Here is a 22,509-nt window from a genome sequence, read left to right as displayed (position 1 = left end):
GTTACTCACATGGATAGTGGGTTTGCTGTCCTCCATCCAAGCGATTTTCCTAGGCCCTTTACGCTATCAGGCAATGCAACGCCTCAAGGCACGGTTTCTTTGCCGAAATCCCACATACGACCAACCAGTACCGTTCTCGGACGAGGTCTGCACGGAACTTTAATGGTTGTTAAACTGCATGCAGGCTTGGAACGGTCGAGCCATACTTGGCACTCGACCAGATTTAATCTTGGAATCAGATGCCAGCCTCCAAGGATGGGGGGCCACAGACGGCACGACTGCCACTGGAGGTGTGTGGACTTCTCAACTGCACAACTGCACATCAACTGACTGGAACTTCTGGCAGGCTCATTCGCAGTACGCAGACTTACGAAAGGAAAATCTGATTGCTGTATCCTGTTTCGGATGGACAATGTCTCAGCGGTACGTTACATCAACTGCCTTGGAGGCACCCGCTCACAGGCACTGGTGGATCTCCCGACAAAAAAGATCTTCGACTACTGTTGAAGATGCAACATCATTCTGTTAGCAAAACATTTGCCGGGAGAATTCAACCTCACAGCAGACTGGTTCTCTCGCCACTGGCGGGACGGAAGCGATTGGCAATTGGACCCTCGCATCTTTGCAGCCTTGGATTACCGGAGAGGCCCATTTCACCTAAACGTGTTCACATCCCGCAACAACCGCCAAACACCAGAGTTCTTCAGCTGGCTTCTGGATCCGGAGAGCGTCGCAGTGGACGCCTTCCTTAAGACTTGGCCAAACCACGAAGCCTATTCCTTACCACAATTTGCGATGATAGTGAGAGTTCTACACCAGATCAGCTGACAGAAGTGTTGCTGACTCTACTCACACCCCTATAGCAGAGTCAACCCTGATTCCCAGACCTATCTGCTTTTCCCTCCAGACCCTCAACTCTGCATTGTGTCGACTCTACGCTGCAATATGGAAGCTACCGCGACACTACCATCTACATCCAGTCAACTTTTGATAAATTGTTTTCGAACTTACGGTCCGGTTTCGGTCACTACCAAATGGGTCTGTTGGCTCCTATTTTCAGCAGGGATAGACCCGTCTTTCGGGGCGAGGAGCTGCCGCCTCACTCCCTGATATCCTACGTACGGTGTATTGGACGCGCAAATCAACGTTTTGGACCTTCCACTTTCGTCCCTCGTCGAAACCTGCTTGTTCTCTGCTATCTCAGAGTTGAAATTGCTAAATATGAAGCCTCCTGTCATGTTATAAAATTAAAGATTATGCTAGCTTTAGTGTACTAATAATCTTAATGTGGTTATCATTTTGTAGGTATGTTTACCCATAAGGGGATTTACTTCTTGGTGTTTTTTCCAGATGTTTATTTAGTTAGTTCGTTCCAGGGGAAAGGGTTTATATTATAATTTTACACTACGTATGTCTAGTACAGCTCAGTCAGGTTAATCGCTGCATACAGTTTATTTCATTTTGTTAACACTTGTTACACTCTTTTTCAGTCTAATTCGAATTTACTGTGGACTTTCGGCTGTTCCTGGTTGTCCACATTGGTATAACTGGTTCCTGTATTGGTCTCTTCCTACTAAGTTACTTATTTTGTTTAGATGACTTGTGATGTCGCAGTTTTTCAGAGGAAGTGATTCTCTTGGCCTCACCTTTTATAGTCACTGCTTATGTTTGATTGGTTCTCAGTTTCTTATGTTTTTTTCTTTTCTGCTATGGAGTGAGTAGAAAAAGATTATGCAAAATATTTGCTTCCTGTCCTTATTAAAATTAAGATTATTAGTACACTAAAGCAAGCATAATCTTCAATTTTCCACCACCATAACTTTTTTGGTTTGTGCTTCCCAAGTAATGCCAAGCCTCAATAGCAAGCCAGTAACCAACCTCATGCTGATGAGTTGCATTAACGAAACAGCTGTTCATGAGTGGTTCACTTACTTTGCATTGAGTTGTGTTTCAAAGCTGCTGTATACAGCAAACACAAACTCCAAGGAATGTTTAAAATGTTATAATGAGGCAAAAATTTATTCTTGGTTAAACCAATTTAAAAATGCTCACCCATAATCCTTTGCAGTAGTAACATCACTGCAAATTTGTGATTTCTGTGGGAAAAGCAAGTCTTGTGGCTTGACTGCTGCACAGATATAGGTTTAACATTGTATTGACCAATTTATTCCCAAGAAAGTCAATAAACCATCACAAGCCAGGTAGTCTACAACCCTCTAGTATTATGAAAATAATGATAATGTAGAGTGGCCTTCCCAATTCCTTGGTAAGATTAAGAACTACAACACCTTTAATAGAGCCAGATGCAAATTTAGCATCTACAAATTGGCATGCATATGCACCATGTTTTAGAGCCTACTTTAAAATCATATGCTCAAGTATACTGTTCCCTAAGAAATGACGAAGACTGATCATAGATGTGTTCCACACAGACATTCCCTTTATGCATCGCAGAGAGTTATAAACTACTATTTGCCTTTAATGACCTAATGAACACTGTACAATAATTGACAATGTGTCCTTTCTTGCATCATTCATTTGCAAAATGGAGAGTTAATCTAATTGTGATTCTCACACAGAAGTTAACCAATAAATATTGGTTCTATAAATACCTTGCCTGTGACTTACCGTTCCCCAAACAACCAATATGATCGTTTTGAAACCTTTGGATGAATCTTTCTTGCAGTACACACAGTAGATAATGCTTTGCTGGCAATTCTGTCCACAGAGATGGGTACATGGCTTAAAGGGACACTATAGGCACCCAGACCATTTCAGCTCATTGAAGTGGTCTGGGTGCACTGTTCCAGGTCCCTTAACCCTGAGCTAGGGTTAACTCCACCTCTAGTGGCTGTCCGGCGCTGGACCCAGGTATTTTTTTTAGCTCTTTCTGCACCACAGGGGGGGCTTGACGGGGCTTGAATTCCTGGCACTATAGTTTCCCTTTAAGCAAATCAGTAATTTCCAGTGCTTTCAACTTGCTACCTATTCACAATCCTTAAAGGATCACTATAGTGTCAGGAAAACAAACCCTCACCCTTAGGGTCCCCCTCTCGCTGAGCTGAAGGGGTTAAAACCCCTTCAGCTACTTACCTTAATCCAGCGCCGGGCACCCTCGGCGCTGGCGACCTCTCCTCCCCTGCCAATGTCAGCTCCAGAGTGGAGAGGAATGCGCATGCGCTGCAAGAGCCGCTCGCGCATTCTAACAGTCCATAGGAAAGCATTTTTTAATGCTTTCCTATGGACATTCTGCACGCTGCACGATGCGAATTTATGTGAAATAAGTTTTTCCATTCACTATCTAATAAACTATTGTCAAACTTTCTTTATGGTTAATTTCTTTATTTGAAGATCCAATAGTTCAGTACACTATCGTTATATAAACAGTTGGAGTGTACTTGGAACACATGTTTCTATAGAAATGGAATGCAAATGGCATTCAGGACTCACAAACCGGAACCTGAAACATTCCATGAAACGCAAGCCGATTGAACTCGGCGAGAACTCAGGAATTTTATGAATAACTGAAAACATCTGAGAAGGTACCACACAAAAAATCAGGTGTGAGGAAGGCTGAACTTGATGGACGCAAGTCTCTTTTCAGCTATCTAACTATGTAACTATGTAACAATGACCTATGAGGAGAGTTGGTCCCCTCAGCAATGATTCATATTGGCACAGAATCTTATTCACCTGGAGAACCCTCCAATCAACATTACTGGATCATTGTATTTCAAATGGGACTGAGGGAGGGTTGGGATTATGCATATTTTCTATTTACTGCTGTTCACTTATATCTCTGAGGAAGTCCACTGTGGTGGACGAAACACGTTGGATATTTTTGTATTTGTTTTAACTATATTTTTAATCAGGCATTTTGTGTACCCATTTGTATCTGTACCCTGACTCTGTACTTTGAAGTTCATGTGCCTGCTGACTATCCATTACTGCCCAAGGTGGAGAGCGGACCAGTGTAGTCCTGTTGTGGGCTTTGAGGCGCTTCTTGAATTTCCATCGTGTGAGTGCAATTTATTACTGCCATGTCTCACAGTTAATACTATACATCACTATGTATTGTTTGTTTTTAGGTTTTAGAATCTAGCTGTATCCCTATCTTTGTATTATTCATCTGACATAACAGAAGTGTGAGTGGGAAAGGCCACTAGGGAAGCTGTCTGTACTTTACCAAGTTAAGTACATTTATCCTACCCATCATCATTTGTTTTGTTGGGAGTTTAGAAAATTGGAAGATCTGGTGGATGAAGCTACTCTAGAGGCTCTCTGCTTTACACACAATAGAGAATTTTGTTTGGGAAAATATAAACATTGCCGTTTCTCAGCAATAGAAATTGACTATTAGAAAGAACAGGCACTTTCTATGCACTAAAGCCACTACATAAAGATGTAGTCACTTCAGTGCTGAACAAACCTTTTATTGTATCATAGTGGAGCTGCTATGGCAATTAATTGGCATATTTTTGTTGAATATGAAAAATGGTAAACATGAAGTGTAGCATGAAGATAAAACAGGTCTGGGTAGACTGTTTAAACTATTCATTATTTTGTAGTTGCTATAGCCAAGCAGAGAGAGGCTAGAAGGCTGGACTGTTAATTGTACTTGGTAACGTGTGAATTTAGTGAGAAGATTTGAGTATTAGCTTAAAGGGATACTCCACTGTCTGAATGGAAAGAAAATACAGATCACTCTTTAAAAATGCCTTTGCAAGACCTTCCCTTTTTTATAGGAAGAGTCCAACAGTCTCTTCAATGAAAAATAACCTATCATTAAGAAGACTTGTTTGTGCACATCAGTATACACACACAATGCTGGCTTGAACCAAGGTCTGAGAAAGAAGTATGCGGGGGCAGGTAGGCATGCTAAACTCTGACAGCAACTTGAGGCACTTGCTCTGAAATAACCAAGAGAATCCTATCAATAGAGACCATCTAATTATCACAATTTGATGTTTTGCTGTGCATTCTCACTAGCCTCCCAAAGGCATTGGATTGGCTGAGATGATCAAACTTGATGATCTCAGCCAAGGCGAGCTGCAGAGAGTGCAGCATGGGATACAAAAAAGAGTTATGTGATATATTTCTTTATTTTTTTTAACCATTGCAAGGGGGTGCGGACATACACTATAGATGGGGGCTCATTTTCTGGATAGAGCAATATGGATTTCTGCATTTAATTTCAGTTTGTAGACCTTTACAAACACATAGGAGTTCTTATTAAATGGAGATTCTAGATATATATAATCTCCATTTAATACGAAATATTATATATATATATATATATATATATATATATATATATATATATATATGTACATATACACATACACACACACATAAATTTACCTTCTGTACATCCTGAATTTTCTGCAAGTCTTTCATTGCACGCTCAACTTTGGTCTTTTCATCTAATGCACTAGTTGCCTTCACAAAGAAAAAAATATAAATAATGTTAAGGACAAAACAACTTAAATGGTTACTCAAAACAAAATCAGTAACTCTGGCTGCTGTGATCCTTTCTGGCAGGACCTCAACCCACATTAAAAGAAAATGAATAACCCTTCCATTCACTCACATATTACGAGCAATTAAATGTCAGATAGATACCTTAGGAATATTAAGTTAATTGTTTAGAGCTATTAAAAATTAGGGCAACACACATGGCAATGAAGTTTATTATTTTTTTAAGTTCCAAACACAGGAGTTGATCACAGTTCTATAAATGTACAGGTTGAGACTGCTAAATACCAAGTTATGTCTAGGATATAAAGTCATTTTTGGTAATCAATGCTTACAATAAACTATTGGTACACTTTTCCTAACCTTACCTGTAACCCAGTGGTTCCCAAACTGTATGCCAGGGCGCGGCAAAATATTTTCCTGATGCTATGATCATGCCTGCCGGCTCTGGAGGACCAGAGATCTCCCTCACCGGCCCGCTAGCATGTAATGATGGCAGCTGGCAAGGGAGGGAGAGGGAGAGAGAGCGAGAGAGAGGTCCCGTGGGAGCTCTAACCTGCAGCTCGGCCAGATCCTCCTCTCACGAGCTCGGAGCGTTGCCATGGTTACCATGGCAACTCCCCAAGTGAACTCCAGCCTCAGGAGCTGCAGGTTAGAGTTCACTCACCACTGGGATCACCAGGGCTTCTACACCGGACAGCCAGAGATTGGTACTGTCCCCCATCCCAGGCAAAGGTAAGAAAAAAAAAAAAAAAAAACACACACTTTAATATTAATCTCCCCTCCTAAACCACAGACCCACAATAACTCTCCTCCCCCCCCCCCATCCCTCATACAGTCACACAATGCAACACACACACACACACACACACTACTGCCCCTATCCCTACTACAGCCCTCATCATGGCAGATCCCAGGTAGGTTGTCAAACTGTTCTTAAACAGTTTGACTACTTACCCTAGGAGGGCACCATAACCACTACAGGGCATATTGTTTCTTTAAATAATCTACCAGTGCCCCTCTCAAGATTAGGTCCTGGCTCTGCACCTGAACGGAAAGCCTTTTTGCAGAACAGGGGCCCAGTATATGCTGCATCGCTGCACATATATACAACCTAGAAAATTGTTGTGACTTGGGGCGCCTTGGAAAAATATTGAAATATTAAAGGGACACTATAGTCACCTGAACAACTTTAGCTTAATGAAGCAGTTTTGGTGTATAGTCACTGCTCAATCCTCTGCTATTTAGGAGTTAAATCCCTTTGTTTATGAACCCTAGTCACACCTCCCTGCATGTGACTTGCACAGCCTTCCATAAACACTTCCTGTAAAGAGAGCCCTATTTAGGCTTTCTTTATTGCAAGTTCTGTTTAATTAAGATTTCCTTATCCCCTGCTATGTTAATAGCTTGCTAGACTCTGCAAGACCCCCTGTATGAGATTAAAGTTCAATTTAGAGAGCAAGAGATACAATTATTTAAGGTAGATTACATCTGTTTGAAAGTGAAACCAGTTTTTTTTTCTCATGCAGGCTCTGTCAATCATAGCCAGGGGAGGTGTGGCTAGGGCTGCATAAACAGAAACAAAGTGATTTAACTCCTAAATGACAGTGAATTGAGCAGTGAAATTGCAGGGGAATGATCTATACACTAAAACTGCTTTATTTAGCTAAAGTAATTTAGATGACTATAGTGTTCCTTTAAGGGCGCCTTGAACCTAAAAAGTTTGTGAACCACTGCCGTAACCTTAATCCTACAATTTTCCTAAATATAACCCAGCTTTGACCCTTGCCCTATACTAGCACTAACTCTATCCCAGAGGAATTCCCTCTTCTGAAATCCCTTTTAAAACAGTAGAGAGTGGTCTGTGATTGCAATCTACTGACTGTTTGCAGCATGAGAGGAATAGCTCCCTTTCATGCTGCAGCTCCAGCACAGTGCCTCTGCCGATCACACTATGATCACGGTCGACAGGGAGACCCTGTCAGGGTCTTATCAAATCCTTGAGTTCTAACACTGAACACTGACATCTGAGAATTACAGAGGCCTAGCGCAATAGTTCAGACACAGTGATTACAAGGGCTGTATGAAGTACTTTGAACGCCATAGGCAGCTCGTCTGTCAATCTGGGGCAACTCTATATAACCCAAGCTGATAGAGAGAAGCTCAAGGTATCGATTGATTCCTGAGTCTACCTAGTAGTAGCAGGGATTTAACTATGATCACACCAAAACGTTAGGATGTTCCATGCCACCGCAATGGAATTGAAGCCCACTTTGTGAACGTGATCATTAGCACCTATTTGGTGTAATTGTTTAATTACGCACCTGACTATATATGCCTACAAAATCCCTGACTTTGTGCAAGTGTACTTAGAAAAAGCGACGCTGTATTAAACGTAAATGGTGTAGTCAGCAAATATTAATATGACTTGGATTTCTCTACATTGTTCACTCACTTTTCATTTTAAATAAACTATTAACATTTCTATTTTTGAAAACATACTTATTTGACAGCATTTTTTTCACACCCGCCTAAAACTTTTGTACACTAGTACACATATATGTATATCTTTATTTATCACACAAATTATCAGATGCATTATGTTTTACTTGCCTGAGTCTCAATTGTTTTTAAGCGTGCCTTGAGTTTTTCATTTTCTTCATGAAGTCGCACAATTTCCTTTAGAAATAATAATGTTAAAAAAATGCCTTAGTTACAATTATTTTTCAAACTATAAATGTGCACATTTTCAAATATTGCATAATACATTTTCAAAGAAAAGAAACAAATTCAGTTGTTAGGGTTCATAAATTACTAGTCGATGCTGCAATTATGCATCTTACAGGGTTATTCACTAAAGTGAGTGCTGTCGGGAATTCAAAGTGCATTTCAAATTTTAGATTAAAATAGCTGAATTCACTTTGTATTCTAGACAATGCTCTCGTAAGTAAATATCTATGTTTAGTGAATTTTTTGCTATAAGAATTCTTTCATGATGTATATGAAAAAAAGAGCGAAAAACTCATCCCTACATTTTAGTATGTGACAGGATCCTTCAGCCATGTAAATGCACCTTTGGTCAGAAAATGTTTGAAAACTGACAGCCTCTGTGGTCTTCCTGCTTTACTCCATGCACATAGGCAGGGAAGACTATAGAGACTACGTGTTAGTCTTCAAACACTGTCAAACCAAAGATGCATATATATGGCTGAAGGATCCGGTCACATACTAAAATGTAGGGATGAGTTTTTCGCTTTTTTTTTTTTTTTTACTTTATATATACACTTCATACATTTTTTTTTTTTTATTTAAACTTTGTGGAAGTACATTATATTAAAAAAATATTTTGAGGCAACGGTTGTCCTGTCACCAAAGGAAACATACCTGCATAATGTGTGACAGCCCTAGTGATGCTGTTCAAAGGAACTATATTTAGCTTTAGTACTCTGCAGTTATCTTCTTTTGGTAGCTAGGGCAAAGTTGAGCAATGCGCAAGAAGAAACCTTTTTCCACGCACCTTTTGTCACTAGAGACAATTGTGGAAATTTACAAACGTTGACAGCAGATCAGACTGTTGTAAATTTTTGTCAATTTAGGCTTAGCCCATGAGACAAAATAGTCCTCACTTTGTCTTGATATATTTTGGTGATACTGGAATTTCATTTCAGTGTCATCTTAAGTTTGTCGAGTCTGACAGTAAAGGAGCATATTGACACAAATTTGAATAATAAAAAAAGATAGTTAGGAATCACAAATAAATGTGTTCAAAAACTTAAAGGATCACTTTAGTGTCAGGAAAACAAACCCGTTTTCCTGACACTATGTCATCCTTTGGGGACCCTTACCCTCAGGGTCCCCCTCCAGTGGCACTGAAGGGTTAAAAGTCCCTTCAGTTACTTACATTAAGCCAGCGCCGGGCTCCCTCGGTGCTGGTGACCTCTCCTCCCCCGCCGACGTCAGCTCCCGAGTGGAGCGGAATGTGCATGAGCGGCAAGAGCCGCGCGTGTATTCTAATAGTCCATAGGAAAGCATTTATCAATGCTTTCCTATGGACGTTCTGCACGCTGGAAGCGAATTTCACATCCAGCGTAGAGGAAGCGCCTCTAGCAGCTGTCAGGAAGACAGCCACTAGAGGTTGGATTAACCCTGCTATGTAAACATAGCAGTTTCTCTGAAATTGCTATGTTTACATGTGAAGGGTTTAAACCTGAGGGACCTGGCACCCAGACCACTTCATTGAACTGAAGTGGTCTGGGTGACTAGTGTCCCTTTAAGATAAAAAGAGGGAGTAAGAGAAATATGCATTATGTGTGCATTATGCATTGATAGTGCTGTTTGGTTTATAAATGTCTTTTAACACTTGATTTTGGCATGCATCATTTAATGACATGGAGGAAAAAAAATGGAAGGCATAAAAAGAACAGTTTCTGGATATAAAAAAAAGTATATTCAGCAAAGAATAAAGCTACTGACTGTAGATATAAAATTACTCAGTGTGTAGCAAGAAAACGGAAACTTTTTAAAGATGATGAATATATTAATGAAGCCTTTATAAATCGTGCTGACGTTTTAGTTGGTGATTTGCCTAATAAATATTAAATATTATCTTGGAAAAAAAATATACTAGTATCTGCAAGAGCAATAGAAAGACACCTCGAAGTTGCTTGGTAGGGGTTTATTAATTTTTGTTTTGGGTGGGGGGTTGACTAGGGGCTTGGGGACCCCTAGTCACCTTGTGGGGAAGGGGACGTTTTCATTTAGGGCCCTCACCCGCCGCTCTGGGGTGGGGGCCGGGGGAGGGGGGAGAGGACAGTAGGTCCCCCACCCTTTTTCATTTAGAGCCCCCACCTAGCGTTCAGAGGTGGGGGGGGGGGGAGGACAATAGGTCCCCCCAACCATTCTCATTTATGGCCCCCAACCCGGCGCTTTGGGGTGGGGGGCCCTAGGTCCCCCCTTCAGTTTAAGAGCCCCCACTCGCACGGCACGGGTGGGGGCTCGGGAGAGGGGGTACTAGTTTTTTGTTTTTGTTTATTTAATAGGCATGCCCCTACTCGCGGTATAGCGAGTAGGGATAGAATTTACTAACACCAAGTAATCTTTACTTAGTATTGGTAATTTCCGATACGAACAAAGTCCCGAAATGCATCCTAACACGAATGGAGAAACTGTTCTCATTCTGTTAGGATGCAATTCGGCAGTTTCGTTAGCGTTCTGTCTAAATGACAGGAAGTTCGGGAAAAGTGAAAGGAAGCATCGCGGGAACACAGAGGAAAGGTAAGAATTGTGGGAAAATTTCTCTGACCACAGGAAATTAAGCACGCTTTGCTCCTCTGCTGGTCAGAGATAGTCAGGCGTAGGAAACCTCCATGAGACAAATAGTCCCTACTATGTCTTATTTGTTAAAAAAAAAACTAGAGCAGACAGGAAGAAATGAAGAACAGATCGAGGAATCGATTAAAGAAAGGTAAGTTTCACACACATTGACACACAGATACATATATAAATAGACTGACACAACTTAAGGGTACATACCCTGACACACATACAGATGCACACCTAGAAACACAGACACCCTGACAAACAAATACACATCTTGACACACATTCAGATAAACAGACACATATATACATACGACACAAATAGATGACACACATATACATACTCTGACACACACAGACACAGATACCCACACTGACACACAGACATACTGTGGCGAAATTAACCTTTGCCACTTGTGCCTGGAGAGGACTACTTGCCAGCCTTTTGCCATGTGATTATGGTCCCTGGGAGGTTTGGCCCTTTAAATACAAGATTTGGGCATAATTGATTTGTGTTGTGCTGCTGCTGGCCCTTTAAGAACCATCTGGGGACATACTGTGACTTTTGGGAAGCTGGCCCGCTATTGAACTCACGGCTATACTAAGCTAAATGCACGAACGATGCCGTTCGTGCATTCGAATGGGACTTAGTCATTTTTCAGTGTAAAATAGACCGACCGCACAGCCCAAATCTATGGAACTGTTTTGGGCAGGAAAATGTGCTTGCGGTCGGTCATAAAGGACTCCCAGCTAACGTTTTATCTACTGGGGGGATTTGTATGATTTTTGGTTATGTTTATATTTAAAGTATGCTGTTTCTGAATAGGTATGTTTTATGTGAATATGATGCATATTTTTAAAGTTACAGTATATGTATAAAAAGTGTATTTTTCCTGCCTGTGATAAATTACATTAACCCATTGTGTTCAGTAATTATATCACAGGCAGAGGGGAGGGATTGTATGTTGGTGCTGGGTGTGTTTTACGGTTTTCATGTAAATGATTGGTTGTACTGTGTCCCACCCTGTGGGATGTCCCCTTGCATGGGGACTTGCATAAAAGCCAGTGTATGGTCATTAAAATCAGATCATCTTGTACCTTTATAAAGTTTCGGCTCATGTTTGGGGGATTGGAGAACTACACTCTGGGGATTGCTATAATCACTATACTCCCCGGGGTATGATCACTAAGCTCTGCTAAAAGCTTGTTCCTGTTCCTGCTCTCTGGGGAAAGAGAGGTTCACCCACTGGAAGCTGGACCCTAGCCTTGGGTCCAGGGTGGGTGGAGACGGCGAGACCCCGGCGCAGCTGCATCGCTGGAAGTGGGGTCTGCAGTGCTGATGGTGTCGGTTGGAGTGCTTGGAGTCCTCAGCGAGCACTAGGAGCATCGATTGGCGGAGGTACTCAGTCGGAGTGCCAGCGGTCCGTCACACATACAGATACAGACACACAGATAAAAATACTACACACAGATGCATTTAATATCTGTATCTGCATGTGTGTCAGTGTGGGTATCTGTGTCAGATTAAGTATATGTGTACCTGCATGTGTGTCAGTGTGTGTATATGTGTATCTGCATGTGTGTCAATGTTTGTATCCGTGTATATGTATGTATGTTTTTTGTGTGTCTGTATGTCAGTGTTTTATCTGTATGTTTGTATATCATTGTGTCTGTACATCTGTACCTGTATGTATGTAAGTGTGTGTATCTGCAGGTGTGTGTGCCAGGGTGTGTATCTGAATCTATATGTGTGTCAGTGTTTGTTTAGGTGTGTCTGCGGCAGAATAGTAGCTGGGGAGCCTAGGGCAGAGGAGAACAGGTAAGGCCTGAGTCAGAGGATACGCAGGGAGAGCCTGTGGCGGGGGAGAAGCAGAGAGCCTAGGGCAGAGAAAAGGGGGATATGGGACAGAGAAAAATGTATACGTTTAAAATAAATGCAACTGTATTAATTACAAACATTTTGTTAATGGGTGGGGTCAGGGGCGTACCTAGAGCATTTGGCACCCGGGGCGGGTCCTATTTTTGGCACCCCCCCCTCCACCCCCCAACTTTAAAATGTAAAAAGCAACCACAGAACAGCCGAGCTGACTGGTCGCATCTCAGTAGAGCTCCGTGATCTACAACCACAAAACGAGCAAAATTCGAATATTTTACTCCCCCAAAAAGACATTAAGGCTAACCTACTACTACAGACAACGCTATAATGGGCAGGAAAAACAAAAAGCCAAAATCAGATATGCCCCGGCCGGGTGCCAGCATAGGGGATCTCTGGCGGCGAGCACGTGGCGCTATGGAGCCAGACTTGGATACCTACATGGAAGGCTTAGTCGACTCCGACGAAGATTTCTCCGACCCTGCAGAAGCATGCCCGCCTGCAGTGCGCAGCCCGCCGCAGCCCCAACCAACACCAGACACTGCCCCGGTCACCAAGGCAGAAATGAGGGAGCTGCTGGCCGAGCTTCGCGGCAACCTTCAGTCAGACATGGCCGACATGAAAAAAAATATTCAGGGCCTAACGCACCGCATGAGCACAGCGGAACAGGACTGCCGCAACCACTCGAAGCTTGTTACCACGCTCCAACAGGAGGTAAAAACATTACAAACAAAGCATCTGCAACTGGAACAGCATATGGCGGCAATAGAAGACTCACGCCGCGCCCAAAACTTGAAAGTGAGAGGCATTGCGGAGATGGTCCCGGAGTCTGAACTTCCCCACCTCATGCGGCGCCTAATCTGCAAACTACTCCCGCCGAAACAGGCCAAAGGAGTGGTGCTGGACGGCATGCACAAACTCCAGGTAACCCTGAACGATAAAACATACCTTATTAAGGACTTGCAGGAGGCGGAGGCACACCTCGTCCCTCTGGGTCTCCCCACGGACTCCCTACAACAACCCCACATGCCATCCACGACACACGAATGGAATCCGGCAACGGCAGTGACTTTTGTACCGAAAGGAACGGCCCGCGCTTCACGGAATGCGGCCCCTACCTGAACGCCCTTGACGGGGGCACCTGCTGAACTTAACTCGGTTTTACTTTAGTTCAAAGCTTTATTGCTCTGTTGTATGCACAAGTTTTACCCACGATAATGCACTGCTCCATGGACGCGGAGACACCCGCCTCGAGGGCCTATTGGGTTCCTTCCAACCCCGCCACCATTGGACGCTTAGACACCTGACCCACCAGGCTCATCGCATGAACTCTGTTTTTTAGATGACTAAGGTTAAAGTCGACTGCTCATTTTATTTTGGTTAAATGTTTTTATGTCTTACTCTTGTTTTTCAACGGCCACCTTGACCCGACCGTCATGACTACTACCTGCGACTAGTTAGCTCCCGTTGACACTCACATCATTTACACTTCTACGCACGGACACGCCGTGTAAGTAACAGCCCCTCCCCACCCCCCCCATCCTGCCCTGGACGACCAGGAGAGGAGATACCCCTGACAGGGCACTACCTGACACGCATCAGTACAACAAGTTTGCATCCTGGGGACAACACCAACTGAGCTCCGTTCTGACGCCACCTTCTTATTCATATAAGATGCCCACATAGACAGCCTTAACCCATCGGCTCATTACTCAATGTTTCTCACGCCTAGCTGACACATAGGGAGTCTCGCTGTCCCACTACCAGACCCACTCACCCACTGTAAGAGATGATGATCCCCAAATATTGCCTCACTGGCTGAGATCATTTCACGTTTGACCTTTACTATGTTTTCATTTGTCTTTTTAAAACAAAAAAACAACAGTGCAGTATGGATAACCCTCTGCTTTACTTGAATGTATGCCTCATAATGCAAATATGTATACATGCCTTTTGAAAATTGTCTATCTCCTACTGCATTGTCAAAAATAAAGAATTTAAAAAAAAAAAAAAAAAAAAAAGCAACCACAATTTTTTTTTAATTTTATTTATGTATTTAGTACTAAGCAGTGTTTATGCTTTTAAATGTAAGCATGTTTTTGTATGGAGTATGTTTGAGTGAATGTAGGATGTGTGTCTGTATGTGGTGTTGGCGTTTGAATGCAGGCATGCATTTTTATGTAGTGTGGTTTTTGAAGGCAGTGCTGTGGTTATATATAATGGTGACGCTGAAATGCAGGGTTGTATTTGTGTGTAGTGTTGGCGAGATTCTGAGATGTATGCACATATACACATACACACACCTAAATACACACTGACACGCATGCAGATACATAGACACATAGGAACAATATATAGGGGGTAAGATACCACAATCCAAACTGGGGGGGGGCACTAAAACTTTTCACTAAGGGATGGGGTAATGTGCTGCCATTGGCAGCATGCAGTGCACGTTGGCATCAGTCAACAATTCACAAATTCACATTAGCCACCCAGATTTCTTGTTCGTGGGCTAGCTGACTTCCTTAACGTCGATCTTTGTTTATCAGATAACTCCCTTATTTGCTATCCTTATGTGGGATTGCCATATTTAGGGACACCAAATAAGGATAAGGGAGCTATCTGCTAAACAGAACCCTAATTTGGTATCTTTAAATATGGAAATCTCACATAAGGACACCAATTTAGAGAATTATCAACTAAACAGCTAAAAGATGAATTAAAAAAAAAAACCTTTTCCTAATTCAGTTGTTTAGTAGATAACGCCCTTATTTGTTATCCTTATGTGGGATTGCAATATTTAAGGACACCAAATAAGGTGCAATTTTTATTGGAGATTTTATATTCAAAGATTTTTTTATTTTAATAATAAAATTGCAGTTTGTTTCCAGCTCTTGATCTACCTCTCATTCCTGTGCACCTTGGATCCTGCTTATATCCCTTGGTGGGGATTATACCACCACAAGCACTCACCACCAGAGCAGGTTTAGTGCTCTGGAAATTGTAAGTAGGGTATTTACCCTTTGCCTTTTACTTATTTATATATACATAATACACTATTGGATTCTCTTTGTGCTTTTATTGTATATACGTCTGTGGAGCCTCGGATACCAGATACCACCACCATATCCTTAGACGGGGATCATACCGTCCAGGCGCTATTCAGCAGAGCTCTTAGCAGCTCTGGAAAGTGTGAGTTGGTCCTCCTACTGGCTTTTTGAATTATTACACTATTGTACTATTATACATTGGCATATTGCACTATTGTTTCTATTTTTATCCTTTTAAGGTTTATATCTACTACCTCAATACTGGGACCACTTGTATGTATGTACATTTTTGTTTAAATTATCTCCTATTATCGTGTAGCGCGGTTTACCACTTTGTTTTTGCACAATCAGATTTAACTTGTTTTCTTTCATGCATTAAATGGATTTTCTCTATTAATAAAATAATTTATACAAATAAAAGTCAAAGTTCTACATACCTTGTTGAGCAGTTCAGAAGACCCACCTTCACAGATTGGAGCAAGTTTCGGTTTAATTAGCTCAGCAGTTGCCTAAAAATATAATTATATGGGGGGGGGAGGGAGAAATAGATTGTGATACTGTTTTTAAAGCCTGAATTAATGACATATACACACACACAAACACACACAAAATGTGTATATCGCTGGCTGAAAGCATCATTATTATTTTTTCTTTATTTTTGTAGTGCATATAGATATAACAACGCGTATGTGGTGCCCCAACGGCAATCCAAGTACGCTTCAACGACAGTTATAACATTGGGGTACATGGTAATTGTTGCACAATTTATAATAATAAGTGAGGTCGGTTCTAGTGCGAGTAGCTAGTATGTAGTTTGACTACGTGAAACAAGCGAAAGTTAAAATAAAATAAAGTCATGCATATAGGTTGAACAAACATCAGCTCCCTGAAGCTGGTACAAAATCGCACCTGGGCGGTGTTGAGTAGTATAGGAGTAAACTGGATTAACTTCTCGTGCTTATAGTATGTACAAGGTATTGTGTGAGACTCTTGCCTGCCTGTTTTTTTGTGACTATAGATCGTGAGTGTCTCTTGCATAGGACCTGTTGGGCTACAGATAAGTATGTTATGCTGTACCTACATGGGCTGTAGGGCTCTGTAGGGCTGGAAATATTGCTGAGTCACGTTGATATTTACAGTAGCTGTAAATTATGAGGGAACATGCTAATATCGGTTGTAGCATGTGATAAGACTTATACAAGTTAAGCAGTCGTTGAGGAGTAGACGTTGAGGTCTCTGTGACGTGTGGTAGGTTAAAGTAAGGCAGAGTTAGAAAGTCGTGTTAGGCAATGTTTACCAGTCTGGGGCTGGGCTATATGGGTCAGTAGTGAGTGTCTGTCCGTCTAGTTCTGGCCAGACGGGTTTAGGTCCTCGTCTTGTTGTATGCTGCGTCTGGGGTACCTCAAGGTATGGTAGGGAGGGGTTGGGTCGGGGGAGCAATGTTACCAGGGGACTGTCTGTGTGGTCCGGGTCGGGTTCCGGTTCCATTTATTGTGGTGAGGGGTCGTGATGGCGGTAATGTAGTCTGGGTGTGAGTCGTCCGCCGTCCTATTGATCCCCACTTGGTTTTATATTTGTATAATATAAAATAAAATAAAAAAATAAAGTTGTAATTCGACTATACAATAGAAAATAGTGTCCCGGTAAGGGGCCTGTCAGGCTCAGGTCGTGGCCGCCACATAGGTCTCCGTGGCTCTCTGTCTAGGCTTGAATTCAGCTACGTGTACCGGGTCAAGGCCTCGAGAGGTTGCAGGTATCGCCCTTCCGAGGGAGTCCAAAGGGAGATCTAAGTCTCTCAGTGCTGCTGCTGCTTCTTGCATGTCGTGTATCCAGGGCCGGCCTTAGGGGTGTGCGAGCTGTGCGGCCGCACAGGGCGCCATGGTGCAGGGGGCGCCCTGCGGCCGCATAGCTCACACGGCATGTCTGTTAGCCGCAATGCTAACAAGACATTTGCCTTGGGCGGCATTTTCCAGGGGGCGGCAAAAAAAGCCGCCCCCAAATGCCCAAGGCAAATGTCTTGTTAGCCTTGCGGCTAACAGACATGCCTGGCTGCTGGGCGGTCGGGCGGCGCTGGCGGGCGGCTGGCGAGGGAGCACTTCCTCTGAGCTGTATGCTCAGCTCCCTCGCGCGCCGCACAGTGTGGCTGGGAGGTGGAGCCGGAATATGACGTCATATTCCGGCTCCCAGCCTCACTCTGCAGCGCGCGAGGGAGCTGAGCATACAGCTCAGAGGAAGTGCTCCCTCGCCAGCCGCCCGCCCGCCAGCGCCGCCCGACCGCCCAGCAGCCACTGGACCACCAGGGAGGAAGAGACCCCCCCCCAGCATTCCCAAAGGTAAGGAGGCGGGGGGGGTGGGTGGGGGGGGGGGGGTAATGTTAGTGTGTGTCTGTGTCTGTTAGTGTGTGTATGTTAGTGTGTATGTTAGTGTGTGTCTGTGTCTGTTAGTGTGTGTATGTTAGTATGTGTGTGTATGTTAATGTTAGTGTGTCTGTTAGTGTGTGTGTGTATGTTAGTGTGTGTCTGTTAGTGTGTGTCTGTGTGTATGTTAGTGTGTGTGTGTCTGTGTCTGTTAGTGTGTGTCTGTGAGTGTGTTTGTCTGTTAGTGAGTGTGTGTCTGACTGTGTGTGTGTATGTGTGTGTGTCTGTTTGCCTGTGTGTGTGTGTGTGACTGTCTACGCGTGTGTGTGACTGTCTGCGTGTGTGTGACTGTCTGCGTGTGTGTGTGTGTGGGAAGGGGTAAGGAGTGGGGGAGGGGGGGACGGGAAGGGGGGGGGGGGCGCTGTGAAGATTTTTTTGCACAGGGCGCCCAAATGCCTAAGGCCGGCCCTGCGTGTATCGCATGCATTGCTTCTCCTTTGGTGATGTGCAGTGTGTTAACTGGGCACCAGCGGTACCGGAGCTGGTGTGTGCGTAGTAGGGAAGTGAATGGTCTCAGTGCCCTCCTCCAAGCCAACGTTCCTCCCGAGAGATCTGCGTAGAAGGAGAGCTCCATATCTTCAAAGAGGTAGGTTGGTTGGCCTCTGATGGCTGCTTGTACTGCTGCTTTGTCCGTGCGGCTGAGAAATTGAATAATCAGGTCTCCAGGAGCTGAAGTTGGAGCCTTGATTGATTTTGGTATACGGAATATACCGGTTATTTGGGTCGCTTTAGCCGTTTTGCGGTTTAGAAGTGCAGTTAGTAGTCGCCTAGTGAAGTGCGGCAGTTCAGCTTCTGAGATGTCTTCTGCTACTCCCTGCACTTTCAGATTGTTTTGGCGCCGTTTATCTTCCTGGGCGTCGAGCTTTCGTTCCGTGAGGAGGTTTCGTTGTTGAAGCTCTGAGACCGCCCATTTCAGCTCCTTGATATGAGTGGCCTGGGTGTTAGAGTGGTTTTCTACCACTCCCAATCTGCTAGACAGACCGCGTAGGTCGTCTCGGATTGCGGCCACCTCTGCCTAAATTTTTCGATGGTGGTCCTCCATTAGCCTGCCGATCGCTTCCATTGTTACCGGCGTGGAGGCCGCCGTGGGCGGCGGAGGTATCTGTGGTGCCGTTGAGGGCCCCCGCGGCTCTGCTAAATACTCCTCCTCTGCTTCGTCCAATGTTCCATCTTCAAAGTCAGAGCAGCCGCCATGTAGGGATGCCATATTGGGGCCTGGGGCGCTGAGAGCCTGTTTTCATAAGTCCCCAATGTTCATGCCCTGCCGAGGCTTGTCGGGCTTTTGTTTTTTTGTTTTGCGGCCCATGTGGATTGGGGGATGTAGGGGTACCCCCTGATGTGTGAGTAGGGTGATGAATCCCACCTTTATCGACTGTTTTTGCTCTTTTCTTCCCGGAGCTCCTCTGCCATGCGTCTGATCGCTTCAGTAGCTAGACTCCGCCCCCCAGCATCAGCTTATTACACCTACCCAATGAACTAGCCTGCGTAGGAACTAATAGATCACTGGTAATAGTAGTGGAGGTGGGAAGTAGAGTACTGCAGACCCCAGGTAGCATAGAAACATAGAATGTGACGGCAGATAAGAACCATTCGGCCCATCTAGTAGGCCCAATATTTCCAAATACTTTTAATTAGTTCCTGACCTTATCTTAATTCTAGGATAGCCTTATGCCTATCCCATGCATGCTTAAACTCTCTCACTGTGTTAACCTCTACCACTTCAGCTGGAAGGCTATTCCATGCATCCACAACCCTCTCAGTGAAGTAATACTTCCTGATATTATTTTTTAAAAAGTTACATTGTTCAAAATACAATTTACAATAGGGGAAGGGTGCAAAGACACTCCTGACAATAAAACCATTACAACGAGCTGTAATGGTTATGGTGCTTGGAGTGTTACTTTAAATGTGATTCAGCAATATAATCTACAAGAATATGCTGTACAAAGGAGTATATATTTACAATGTTTAACAATGAACCTTTAAAAAAACAAAACAAAACAAAAACACCAATCTAAGCACCACCAAAACTTTAGTTTAATGAAGTGGTTTAGATCTATGGATCATGTACTTGAAGGCTCACAGCTCAATTCTTGGCTATTTAGGAGTTAAAACTGTTTGCTTAGGCAACCCAAACTCATCCAGCCCTGACTGTGACTTACACGGTACCTTTATTTTATTTTTATTTTTTTTATCCTCTCTAACTGCACAGTGTGTTTATCTTTGCTCTGTTAATAGGTTGCTAAAATCTGCAGTAGTCCCCTGCACATTATTAACCCCTTAAGGACACAGCTTCAGAAGCTTGTCTTACGCTTAATGACACAAGCAATTTTTGCATTTTCTTGCTGTATGCGTTCAACTTCAATTTGCATCTCTCTCGTTTATTGCACCGACGCATATTATATACTGTTTTTTAGAGGACAGAAAGGGCTTTAATTTGATGTAACATATATATATATATATATATATATATATATATATATATATATATAAATGCTTATTTATTATTAAAAAAAATACAGAAAAATGCAAATAAAATGAAAAATTTTGTGTTTTTTGTACAGTTTTTGCAATAATAATGTGTGCCTAATTAGTGCAGGTTAAAGAAAGTAATTAAAAATAAATTAATTTAGTTGTTCTGATTTACAGAATATATAATGTGTCTGGGATTTTCTGTTTTTTTTTTTGTTAGTTACAGGTCACAAAGCACAAGGAGTAAAATAAACTTTTAATATGGAGCGATTTTAGAATTTGGTATGTTTGTCTTGTAAGCTTAACCCCTTAACGCTGTTACGGCGTTCTATGCCGTCGCGGCTTTAAAGCCGTTGCGGCGGCATAGAACGCCGTAACGGCTTGCAGCCCCTGGAGGTCCGGCGTACTCTTCTGGGGGGCTGCCTGAGAGCCCAGGCAGCCCCCCTCCGGCAAATGAGGCCCCCGGGGGCTATGTGATCGCTCTCAAAGAGCGATCACATGGCCCCCTATAGCTGGCTATGGATCTGCCAGCAGGGGGGTGTCTAAAATATTAGACAGTCCCCCTGCTGGTAGGAAAGTATAAAAAAAAATGAAATACACATGTTAAAATAAAATAAAAGTATTTATATATATATATATATATATATATATATATACACGTATAATTACAATAATAAATAAATAAAATAAATAAAATATTGAAACAAAATTTCAAATAAATTATATATTCATGTGTAATTTCATTCTAACTGTATTTTGTTATTAATATATATATATATTGGAAACAGAATACACTTAGAATGACATTCTATTTATATCTATCTATATATAAAATACAAATAACCGCAAATATATATATATATATAAATACATATAATTACATAAAAGATAACATTTGTATACACGTAGAATTTAAATACCTATAAATGCATATATATTAAAATTCTACGTGTATATTTAAGTAATTTTTTAACATAATTATGTCATTTGATTAATTAAAATTTGATTGACATGCCTGACAACACAGGGAGAAAGTGCAGAGAATTTAATTCGCAAGCACTATATTTGACCCTGTAACTCTCCAAGACACCATAAAACCTGTATATAGGGGGTACTGTTTTACTCAGGAGACTTTGCTGAACTCAAATATTAGTGTTTCAAACTGGTAAATTGTATTACAACGATGATATTTTAAGTAAAAGTGACGTTTTTTGCATTTTTTTTACAAACAAACGGCACTTTTATGGACTATATTATTGTTGTAATATGTTTTACTGTTTTAAAACACTAATATTTGTGTTTAGTGAAATCTCCTGAGAATAACAGTACCCCCCATGTACAGGTTTTATGGTGTTTTGGAAAGTTAGAGAGTCACATATAAGGCTTGCATTTCATTTTTTTGACATTGAAATTTGCCAGATTAGTTATGTTGCCTTTGAGACCGTATGGTAGCCCAGGAATAAGAATTACCCCCATGATGGCATACCATTTGCAAAAGTAGACAACCCAAGGTATTGCAAATGGGGTATGTCCAGTCATTTTTAGTAGCCACTTAGTCACAAACACTGGCCAAATATTAGTTTTTTGCTTTTTTTCACACAAAAACAAATATGAACGCTAACTTTGGCCAGTGTTTGTGACTAAGTGGCTACTAAAAAAGACTAAACATACCCCACGTTCAATACCTTGGGTTGTCTACTTTTTCAAATGGTATGCCATTATGGGGGTAATTATCCTTCCTGGGCTACCACACCGTCTCAAAGGTAACATTACTACCGTATATACTCGAGTATAAGCCGAGTTTTTCAGCCCATTTTTTGGGCTGAAAAACCCCAACTCGGCTTATACTCGAGTCAGAGTCTGTATTATGGCAATTTGCATTGCCATAATACAGACCGGGGGAG

At 42.4% G+C, this 22,509-nt stretch overlaps 1 protein-coding gene across 3 annotated transcripts in view; it reads right to left on the bottom strand.

Moving 5' to 3' along the window:
* Positions 1-22,509, bottom strand: part of LZTFL1 (leucine zipper transcription factor like 1) — a 97,997-nt gene that overhangs the window by 39,222 nt on the left and 36,266 nt on the right. For all 3 annotated transcript variants that reach the window (XM_063450614.1, XM_063450613.1, XM_063450615.1), the window contains 3 exons: positions 16,154-16,225; positions 8,089-8,154; positions 5,362-5,439 (listed from right to left, as the gene is read on the bottom strand). In XM_063450614.1, coding sequence (XP_063306684.1) covers positions 5,362-5,439; positions 8,089-8,154; positions 16,154-16,225 — 216 coding nt within the window. The remainder of the gene's footprint in view (positions 1-5,361; positions 5,440-8,088; positions 8,155-16,153; positions 16,226-22,509) is intronic.

The sequence above is a fragment of the Pelobates fuscus genome, chromosome 4 (genome assembly GCF_036172605.1).
Source record: "Pelobates fuscus isolate aPelFus1 chromosome 4, aPelFus1.pri, whole genome shotgun sequence".
NCBI classification, from domain to species: Eukaryota; Metazoa; Chordata; class Amphibia; order Anura; family Pelobatidae; genus Pelobates; species Pelobates fuscus.
Note: the sequence above shows the minus strand (reverse complement) of the source record. Positions and strands in the feature narration are given on the sequence as shown.